The following is an 11,675-nucleotide window of genomic DNA, read 5'->3' as shown; positions in this document are numbered from 1 at the left end:
TAGAAAATATAAACTTTAAGAAGACGGGAGCAAAGGGACAACGACAGATGAGATGACGAAGCACCAGCGACAGTAACATAGGAGATGGAAGAGAGTAAGGACCTTTTGGTCTTTTACGCACTACCATAGAAGTGTAGGGAGAAATGATCAGGGTGTATAAAGAAATACCCTTTGTTTAGTTATGAAGACGGCTTTGGTGCGCCAACATCCTTCCGCTATTTGATCCACTAAATGGCCCACGAAAAGCCTAGCTCAATTTTTCCTTATCCAACTCATATTACTTGTCAAATTCGACACACACTAAATCAGTTTTAAATTGTTAAATAATAATAATGATAACAATAACATAGCTATCTTTTATTTTATTTTATTATTCTATATTTATTTTTGAAATATTAAATTATTCAAAATATTATATACAATACTCTATTTTAAAAAAAATCCTAAAAAGGTTAACAAAATGTTTTGAAATTACAATTTTAACAAAATAAATAAACAAATAAAACCATTACACAATTGATATAATTCAATTCTACCTGGTTACGTGTGAGTTGGATTGGATTAAGTTTAATAAAAGAATTTAAAATTATTTTTTAAATTAAATGACTTGTTTTTTAAAATTTGACCAAATCCTACATCCTAAAGTAAGGTGTGTTATTCCTTGGAGTAGTTGATGGAAAAATAAAAAAATATATATATAATAGAATGAAATTATAGAATATTATATATATATATATATATATTATAGAGCGTAACTAATTTAAAATTTATCAAATAAATAGTTAAAAATATTAAGGAAAGAAGTTTGGATTAAACTTTCATTTTCAAAAACATTAATAAAAGTAAGTTTAATAGTTTCTATTTTTATCAGTTTTGTTCAAAGTGTTCATCCACTTTTTGTTTGTTTAAAGTAATCTCAATTTTTCTATCTTTTTGTTTAATTTGGTCCTTTTATACTAAATCATTAACGTGTCCACATAAGCCATTAGTGAATAAGGTGTAACTTTTGACATAATGAGATTTGTCCAATGAGGTATTGCCTCTGACAGTTTAATCTTTCATCTAAAATTAGGGTTTTGGTGTGGTGGAGGTTGCTTTTCGAAGAAGGAGACATGAGAGGTCACGTCAAATGCTTGAATGAACTTATGGTTCGTTGTGGTGGTACAATATTTTGCGATTTTGAAACGAAAATGGTTCTATGATTTGGATTGACTCTTTTTTTCCTTTGCAAGTTTGCGTGGTGTGATGATGAACACTAGGGTTTCGTGATTTGAGTTTTCTGATTCATGATAGTTGTTGGCTTTTGGTACTTGGTTTCTCTGTCTGCAAGTTTGAGGCGAAGATGATGGTCAGTCGTGGGGCTATGTTGTTATGTGGTGATTGACGAAGATGGAAGGTTCAAACATATGGAGAAGATCTCCCAATTTTGGGTTTGCGATTTGGGATTTCGCGATGCTCTCGAGCTATCGTGGTGCCTGTGGCGATGGTTAATGGAGTTTTTGTGTTTTCACGTTCTTTGACGCGAAGAGGTTTAAACAAACATGGGTTTGAGTTTTCAAATGCAGGTTGCTCGTGGTTGTTCAATGAAAATAAACAGGCTCGTAATGGCTGTTGCTAGTTGATTTGTGAGGTTGAAAGAGATGGTGGGTTATGATGATTGACAACTTTTATGGTGATTCGATGACGGGGTGGTTGTTCTGATTGTGGTTAGGATTTTAGGTGGCGAGAGATTGAAGATGATGATATGGTCACATTCAATTACCACATTTTCACATCAACGTCCATTTAAGTTGTCACCTATATTAAAAAGTTACACATCATTAAGTAATGATTCACGTGATGACATTAACTATTTAAACCAAAAGAATCAAATTGAATAAAAATTAAAAAAATTAGAAACATTTTGAAATATCCAAAAAAATCAATGATAACTTTAAACAAAGATAACAAACATAAAAATCAAAATAGGTATTAAACCATAAAGTTAATAGCAAAGATGTTGAAATAAATATAACTGATAAATAAATGAAACATTGAATGTTTAAATGTTTATTGGTTAGTAAGAAAGAGAAGCTTCTAAGAATAAGAAAAAAGAATGAAAACAGTTAACGACTAGAAAATGAGATAATTTAAGTAAATGGTTACCCGAAGCTGGGTGAAATTTTTATGAGAAAGAAAACTTTGAAGAAAAACAGGGTATATCTAATGAATTTATCATTTTAAATTTAAAGGTGGAATTCTTAATGAATGCCAACAATAAATATTTAGCATTGATTGAAAAGTATACTTAGAGTGTATCTGATTAACGTAATATTTAACAAGTGGGTTTCCTGAAGACATGAAAAGGCACCATGAATGAGAAAAAATATGTTGAAGAAAGAAGACGAAATCGGAAGCAATAATGTTCTAATCTAAGCACTACAAATGAATATTCCATGTATGTACATATCTATATATCTTCTATCATATATGTAGTTGAAACAAAATTAACATGTTTTTTGAAGCACCAAAACCAAAGTGTGAGGGTGCTATTGCTCTGGCTAGCTTTTTGTGTTTTTGCCTTCCTTCTACTTAAATAATTACAAAGAAGAAACCACTCTTATTCACTACTAACTATTGAGAAGTTGCTTCCACGCGATTTTCTTCATTTTCCACGGGGCTAAAACTCACTCGTTTCTGCAAAATCAAATCAATATTCAAGTAAGAACATAATGTCAGCTTCTTAGGAAACTACTAAAACCACTCTCAACGTTCTTTCTTTCTTCTCTCTCTCGTTATTTTAAAATACCAAAGTAAACGACGAGTGGTATTATTGAGTTCACATGTAATGCTAACAAAATTGTAAATTATTCTTTAGTGGCGTGTTTGATTTTTCATAAACTTCCAAAACCCTCTTTGTTTCCCCTCGATGCGACTTCTTTTTCAATTGTCCTTAGTGCGTTTGGTATTGTTTTGTTCGAGGCAAAATTACGTTTCAAGTCTTCATTCTAATTCTTTTTAATTGGAAAACCAACATGTTATTTTTATAATCAATAAACAATGCAGTCACGTACAGTGCAAATCAACTTACTATTCGTAGCTTCTAACGTATATTCAAATCTTTCCAAAATCAACTATTAATGCCTTCAAAATTGGCGCTCAGCGCAAATCAACTTCATAGCAAAACATCAATCAATACAACTAAATATACACTCAATACGAATTGGAGTTACGATAAGGTGCTCAGTTGAACTTATGTTATAAGCATCGATATGAGTCAACTTATTAAAACAAATTATGCCTTTCAAAAAAATAGTTTAATCTTTGAAGAGAAAAAGTTAGTAGAAGGATGATGAAAATTTGAAATTGTGAAGTAGAAAGGCTTAAAAAATAGTTATAATCCCATGAAATCCGGTGGAAGACAACGACCGGGTCTAAGGAACCACATGCGATTTCGCGTACGTCCACATCACCATCAACCAACGCCTTAATTAGCGCCCGTGAACATACGAAAGTTCAACCCACTTTCAAAGATTCATGACTCCAAATATAATTATATAAAACATTTTTCTATTATCATCTAATCATTCCTCATAAATACTAATTACGTCAAATTAACATCAACTGTTTTTTTATCGCTATCTAATCTTAAACTAGTGCTAACGCGGTTTTAAACCATCCACTGGACTTCAAGTATGGAAATCAAAATTAAAAAATAGATCTGTTTTAAGCAAACAAATGAAAAAAATAAAGATTCAACGGTTAAAGATTAAACGAGTAAGCAATTCTATAAATCATAAAATAATTAACTAACGAAGAAAATATAAAGAGAAATACTAATACATACCCCACGTGGTTTGTGAGTGTGATGGTGCAGCGTCCTCGCGCCACCGTCCTCTGCCGCAGCACTGCCGGCGGCCTCGCCGGCATTGTTTCCCATGTACAAACTTATGATTTTCTCCGCCACGTCGGACCCGTCGGTGCTCTCCTCCATGAGCTTGTCCAACTGGGCCTTGGGGAGCCTCATCTTAACCCTCATGGGCCCATCAGAGCCCAGATTGGAGTTGGGCCTAACGAGGGCGAGGTCCGACACGGAGCGTTTGGAGAGCATCAAGAGCTCGAGTCTATCCTTAGCGTTCATGCCGCGGATACCACTGGATCGCACCCTCCTATGCAGCGCCGTTTTATCGTCTTCGGGTTGAATCTTGGGTAATTCAACGAGGAAGTAGATTTTCCTGGGCTTCAATTCGTGGTGAGGCTCAAGGGGCTTGGCCCGAAGGCCGAAATGTTTGACCGCTTCGGAGTCGAGCAGAACGTGGCCGGGGTAGTCCTTGACGACGTCGTTGGCTCTGGCCGGAGTTTTGAACTTCAACGTTTCTCCATCGACCTTCATGACCTTGGCCTTTCTACTCCTTCCTATGGTGTTCCCCATAGCTTCTTGAGTTACGGTGTTTACTCTGGATTTTTGTGTTTGGTTTTTTGATGGGCGAAATTAAGGTACGTGGTTTTTGGCCTGACCGAGTTTTGGGGAATTTATATTGGGATGGTTTGGTAGTAAGGTTGAAATTTGAATGATGGGGATGCATGTGTGAATTGGTGGAATGTTGAAAATAAAATAAAAAAGAAATTGGTGAGTTTAGTGGTAAATAGTGGTGGGAAAAGTCTGGTTGTTAAGGGATAAACACTGGTTTGGTTGGGTTAATAGAATAGTTGTGGGGTAGGGCAGACCAACCTTTCATTCTAATCAATCTCCCATTTGAGAAAAAGAGGAAAAACAAATGGGGTACCCTCTCATCATATTCTTTTCATATGTGCTCTGTCTACCTGTTCGACCAAGTTGCGTGCGTTTTTTACATCCACCGTGACGTTGCATTTTCTAAAAACACTCAGTTTATACCTTTGTCGATTTCCCAATCCTTATGTTTTCTCACGCAAATAATTAAGATCTGTTATGTGAACTGCTTTTCCATTAAAGTGAAATTAGTTTGAAAAGTTTAAATATTCATTTACCAAAATAATTATGTGAAATACATATTAAAATGTCTATTTGGAAAAGTACGAAGAAAGAGCAAAGGTTTTGGCAATGCATGCACACTTTACAAAGTCTAACCTTCTAGTTTTTTCAATTTATTACGTAAGACTAAGCCAAGCGCACGTGAAAAAAAACCAAATTGCTGGGAGCAAAAAAAAAGGTGTTTATCTTTCCTTTCTTTTGAACAAAATGGATTTTGGATAAGACATTAAAATCAGAAAGTTTATGAAATATTTCACACTGCTGTGGATTCAAACCTAACATAACATCATTACGAAAGTGGCTCACGGGCTGCACCATAGCCACCGTTCTTTACGGAAAATGTTTAAACGATGGACAAATTATAATTTACATTGTTATGCATTTTTTTTTTCAAATAATTAAGAGTTTATTAAATAATTTTATAAAAAATAGGTACTTTATTTTTTATTAGTATTTTATTATTATCTGTTTATATAATTTAGGTTTTATAGATAAATTTAGAAAAAATAATTTTTTATTTTTTATTGGTATTTTGATTATTATTTAATTAAATAATTAAGATTTTATTAAATTAAAAATAAAAAAGATAAATATTTGATTTATAATTTTACAAATGAAAATTACTAAAGATCAAATAATACATAAACAAAATCAATTATCCATAAAATTGGACAATTCGATTATCAATAGAATCAGTTATCTAGAATTAATTATTTTAAGTATAAAATTAAATACAAATTTCAGGTCCAGTAAGTTGTGCATTTATGGAAATCCATAAATAGAAAGTTTTACACAATTGAAATTCATTTTTGGTGGAGACTAATTGTGGAAACTATAAACATTCACTATTATTTTTTTCTATGGTTAATATATAACATATATAGGAGTAATTAATCTCCTTATTCATTAAAGTTGAATTTAATGTATAAACTCTTTTGTGATTTTTTCTATTCAATATATTTCTTTTCTACTATTTTTGTGTTCTATTTTCACTCTTAAATGCATGAATTGATTAATTGCATATTTGTAGATATATGATTATTGAACAACTAATTGATTTTGGATTAAAATATAGAGCTTAACAGTTAGTCATTCAAATAAATCTAAAATTAATGTTTGATGCGAACTTGTAATTCATTTTCGTACTTTCGTTCATCTTAATGAGACACATTTACATGGAACCCTTTATCAGGAAGAAGTTCACTTGGGAGATACAACATCGATGAGATATGAGTCCAACCACATAAGGGATTAACATCACTCTCTACCTAAAACCTTGAGACAATGGGTTAACGGAACTTCAACTTTATATAGTGTTTTAGTTTCTCATTTTTACCTAATGTGGGACTTAGACTCACATTTGGAATTCTAACATCTAGATCTTAGAATTATTCTCGAAAATTAGTTCTTCTCATCATTGAAAGTTTTTCACTTAAATTAGTTAATAATCATGTTTTTTTTTAAAAAAATGCTAAGTTATTTTTTAAAAAAAATGATATTTGCACTTATCTATTCTATTATTTATACGATTTGGTACACTGATAACTATCATAAGAATACACACAAGACTATATCCTACATTACATATATTTTTTTTGTGCATTTTACTGTTAATTATCTAATAGTGTGAAGAATAATCACATTTTAAATTTGTCGTATGAGTTTATATATCTACTCAGTCCTTTAGATATGTTAAAAAGCACAGATGAGGCCTATTAACCCTCTTCATCTTAGAATAATCCAAAATACATATGCTAGGTTGAATATTAATAACACAATTATAATTAATATTATTAATTTGATATTATAGTTATTATTTATAATAAAAAATTACTTCATTATTATTATTTACTTGAAATAAATATTATTTGAATAATATTATTTTATATCACAATATAAGTTTATAATTCATGTTACTAGTATTTCGAATGGAAGACTTAATCATTGTTATAATCACATTCATACTTACTACTCAATTCTTATAGATTTTAAAATTATTTTACTAACTTCAACCTAATATATGTAAAATTTGAGATTATATTACCTATTCAAAGAATCTCGTTCAAAATTCCGCTAAAAATAGAATTATTAATAACTTATTAAACTCGAGCATTCACTCTAATTGTGTCGACCCAAACAATCGAAAATATGTTCTTCTAATCTGTGGCTGTCTATCGTACGTAGCTGACACTTACCCTACATCACATGCTTCTGTCTAATGTTGACCATCTGAAGTTGTGTTCACTTTTGTTTTTTTATCTTTCTTTTTATTTTATTTTTATGTTTCCCTTTTTTTATTTAAATAACTCTACACACACATGTATATCATATTATATCTTATATAACTTTTTATGACGGCATCTTATACAAACTTTATTATTAAAAATCTTACTGTTTAATGTACTTTTAGGTTTATTTAATTATTTATACATATATGCATGTTGTGCGATTAATATATATTATTTTTCCGTTTTTTTATCTTTTCTTCGTAATTAGTACGTACATATATACACCATTGTGTACTTTACAAATATTACTTAAAGTTAAACAACACCATTTACCAAAATTTATTAAAGTTAAACAACACCATTTACCAAAATAAGTAATTAAAGTAATATTTTGAATAAGTGAAATTGATAAAAGACAAAGTTTAAATTAATAATATAATATCTTTGTAAAGTACACAATATTTTGTAATATTAATTATACATTTTTTTTATTCTTTTTCTCTATTTTATTTTCTTTTCTTCCTAATTAGCTAGTACATATACAACATTGTGTACTTTACAAAGATTACTTAAAGTTAAACAACAGCATTTGACAAAATTTATTATTGGAGTAAACAATGTAATGCTGTTTATTAAAATATTGCTGCTTAAATATGTAGAAAAAATATATTTTGAATAAGTGAAATTGATAAAAGAAAAGGTTTAAATTAAAAATATAATGTCAAATTAAGCTAAACGCTTAGTTTTTAAAGTTTAATTTTAGAATGAAATTCTATATAAAATGCTTAAATTTATGCAAAATTGTTCCGCATAATTAGGTCATTTGTTAAAGCAATTATGTATTGACCATAATGTAATTTTCAAAAACAAAATTGAAAATCATTACTATATTATTATAAAATTCGCTAATTTAAAAGTTATATATATACCACGTACTAGTACAATATTGTTTGCATGCATTCTATTATATAGTATGCGAGGATCTGAAAAATAGAGTTAAAAGAGCAAAAAGGTGTATTAAGTTAATGAAACCAGATTTTAAATAGATTTTTCAAACATCCTGTTCCATTAGCTTGAGCATTCTATATCTCTCTAAAAACTCAGTTTTCAGATTTTCTCTACCTTCTCTCTACCACACATCTGCCTTCTCTCTACCTTTTCTCTTCACTGAGCCAGTGGATTTCTGATCAGGTGGCGCCCAAACATCCGCAACATAGAGGGCTTCACAACGGACCAATTCATTTCGGGTCCTAGGCTGGTAAGTCCTTACATGCAATTTCTTCTCCGTTCTAAAACCTAGCACATGAAATCTTTGCTGGTTGCATGTGTCTTGTGCTTTCCTCTTTATCATTTTCCACTCAATCCTAGCTCTAAGAGCTGTTTCCATCACCGTTTCAGTGGTTGTAGGGCACTGTTTAGGTTCTTTGCCGAGTAGGGTAGTGTGGAAGCGGTGTTGTGAGCTGGCTTGTTCAACTCCAAAGTAAAGGGAGCTAGAATACTTCTTTATAATTAGTTACATGTATGTGTATATACTGAGTTATGTATTAATTCTGTTGTTTGGGTTGTATGTTAAGTTCTAAGTAGATGAAATGATATGTATTGGTATGTTCATTTGTGAATCTGTGAACTGATGCTTGTGAATTGATTTAAACGTGTTGTGTAACTGCAATTGAGGATGTTAGATGGGTATATTCCGAGATAGCAGTTGTTATGTTGAAAGTAAAGAGGATTGGTAGTGTTTTAGGTTATTATAGAGGAAGTGAGGTAGTGATTTTGAGAGTTAGAGGTCAGGGGCTATTGTGGTCTGTTGGGGCAGTCTTAACAAGTATATTGTGACTCTTTTGAGTCACCAAAGTGGTCCAAATAAATGCAAAGTGTTAGAATTGGGTTTAGGGTCCTCAAGTGGTGATAATTGATGTTGAGGAGTAAAAGTTGAGTTGTAATCACCTTAAAATTGTATTAGAAGGGTTTAGGAACATCTAGACAAGTTTAATTAGGTGCAAAACATGAATTGGGAGTGTTAGAAATTGGAGAAAAGGCCTAGAAATGCTAAGGGGGTGTGTGAGTACATAATTCTACAGAATTTGCGTTCTGCAGATGGTGTAGAGTTGCTATGCGAATTGTCTCGCATAGCGAGTCCCTGCAAAGGGTGTTATCTGTTTGAGTCATTCGTTGTGCGAGCTGGTACGTTGTGCGAATGACTGGAGGGTGCTGCTCTTTGTCTGGTGATTCGCATAGCGAATCTAGTCGCTATGCGACTGGTGGTGACCTGGAGTCACTGCCAGTTTAATTCAAAAGGCGAATTGGGCGCAAAGCGAGAGTTTTAAGGGGGTTGGTTTCTGTCTGAGCTCTCGCATAGCACCTCTGCGAGTTAATTCGCCATGCAAATAATGTGCGCTGTGCGAAACACTCTCAGTCTTGTTGTGCGAAGGGGTGCGCTATGTGAGACGTTCAGAGTTTTATTCTCTATCTTCTCTTTTGTATTGTTTCACATAGAGTTGAATGTTGTATGGTTTGTGAAGTATGTGTTGGAGCATATTGTATTGTATGATGAGATTCAAGCATGTTGTATATTGTTAAAGTGAAAGCATATGTGATTCAAAGGTATGATTGGTGATTCAAAGTGATTCAAAGTATGTGGTTTTAAAAGTATGGTTGATGGACGTAATTCAAGGGATCTCAAAGGGAGGTTACATGGTGGTGCCCTTGGTGTGTTTTAGAATGATTCGCATGGAAGCTTAGTCTTAGGGGTTATCCTGAAACTACAATGGTCAATCATTCTCAAGTAGAGAGGATTGAACCATGTCGTGAGTAGTAGCAGGAGGTCCTAGTTTTGGGTGCTTCTAGTATGGCCCAAGGTGAGTGATAACGGACTAACCTCGTGAGTGTGGTAGGGTGAAACCCATTGACAATGGTTTTGCAAAGCAGTAGAGACCACCACGAGTGCATGACCCGCCATAGCTCGACAATCATTCTAAGTCCGGACGAGTCAAGTTTAAAGTGTAACAAGTTGTGTTAAGTGACCCATATATATGAATTAAACTTGCATGTTGGGTGTGATTGTTATAACATGATTTTTGTATATCTAGCTCACCCTTCTGCTTGTGTTTGTCTTTTGTTTGTGTGTGTTTTCTGTTGCAATGATCATCCATTTGGATGTGAGCAGAGGTAGATGAGATGTTTCTAGAGCAGGCCTTGGAGGGAGATGACACCGCTGTTTAGCCTAGTTAGGATCCATATGCTTCTGTTTATTTTGAAATACTCTATTGGGTTAAAGTTTTAAATTTGGAATGACTGTAACCATAAGACTTTATCTACAAGTCTTCTTCTAATTGTTCTATTATATTAAAAATATGGACTACTAAATTATATACTTCTACACAATCTGGGATGTGGGATGTTACATAGTATATTAGATTAAGGGACACATTATATGATTTTAATTCATATAAACACAAAAAATGTTTTAAATTTAAATAAAATATATATAATTGTAATTAATTATCTAGAGTTTTAAATTTGTTTTATTGAAGTAAATTAAGTACGAATTATTTAATAATAAGGTGAAATAGTAATACCTACAAATATATATATATATATATATATATATATATATATATATATATTAAATTTGAAACAGTTCATAATTTTGTATAAATTGTTTTCATTAAAGATGTTCTGTTGTGATGAGCTGAATCTTCGTTAACATTCGATGAAAAAAACACTGAAGAAATTCTCGACCAAGAAGCAGTTAATCATATTATTGGTGTTGTTAATTCATAACACTGCTATTGAATTTGAAAATAATATTAACTAAGACAATGTTGAAGCTCACAAAGCATCGTTCTCTATGACATCATCTAATACAGATATAACAACAACACTAATAATAACAATATTAATATTAATAATAATAATAATAATAATAATAATAATACCATTATATGTTCGGTTAAAAAACATTATTGTTAATTAATGAGAGTATTTATCAAGAAGTATTTAGTATATTTTATTAAATAGTTGAAATGATTTAAAAACAAAATTTAAAATTTAAACTAACTATTATTTTAATTTCGTTAAATACTTTTTATACATTATTATTTTAACAACACTCGTTATTATATAGACCTAACAACACTCTTTAATAATTTTAAAGAAGCTAGTGTGGTTGTACCAAAAGTCTTTTGAATTTTGCTTAGGATGATTTTGAAGAAGCAGTTTTCAGTTAGGAAGGGCATTGACTTCTTTCAACAATGGAGGAACTGTATTTCTTCGAACTTTATGTCTTTATCTATGGATTAAGTTTACCATAGCAAAAGTGGATGTCTACCTTTCCGCATTTACCAAATTTAGATTCTATCTTAATATATTATCTTTATTTTAGTTATGTCAATATCTAAAAGATTATAAATAAAATAAATTATAAAAAAAATGTAAATATTTTTAGTCTTTTA

The 11,675-nt window shown here is 31.4% G+C and overlaps 1 protein-coding gene across 1 annotated transcript; it reads right to left on the bottom strand.

Moving 5' to 3' along the window:
* Positions 1-2,385: 2,385 nt before the first annotated feature.
* Positions 2,386-4,757, bottom strand: LOC108337453 (uncharacterized protein At1g66480). The gene is made up of 2 exons (XM_017573983.2): positions 3,827-4,757; positions 2,386-2,676 (listed from the first exon to the last, which is right to left on the bottom strand). The coding sequence occupies exons 1-2, from the start codon at positions 4,409-4,411 to the stop codon at positions 2,614-2,616; spliced, it is 648 nt and encodes a 215-aa protein (XP_017429472.1). The 5' UTR covers positions 4,412-4,757; the 3' UTR covers positions 2,386-2,613.
* Between the last annotated feature and the right edge of the window lie 6,918 nt (positions 4,758-11,675).

The sequence above is a fragment of the Vigna angularis genome, chromosome 7 (genome assembly GCF_016808095.1).
Source record: "Vigna angularis cultivar LongXiaoDou No.4 chromosome 7, ASM1680809v1, whole genome shotgun sequence".
Lineage (NCBI taxonomy): Eukaryota > Viridiplantae > Streptophyta > Magnoliopsida > Fabales > Fabaceae > Vigna > Vigna angularis.
Note: the sequence above shows the minus strand (reverse complement) of the source record. Positions and strands in the feature narration are given on the sequence as shown.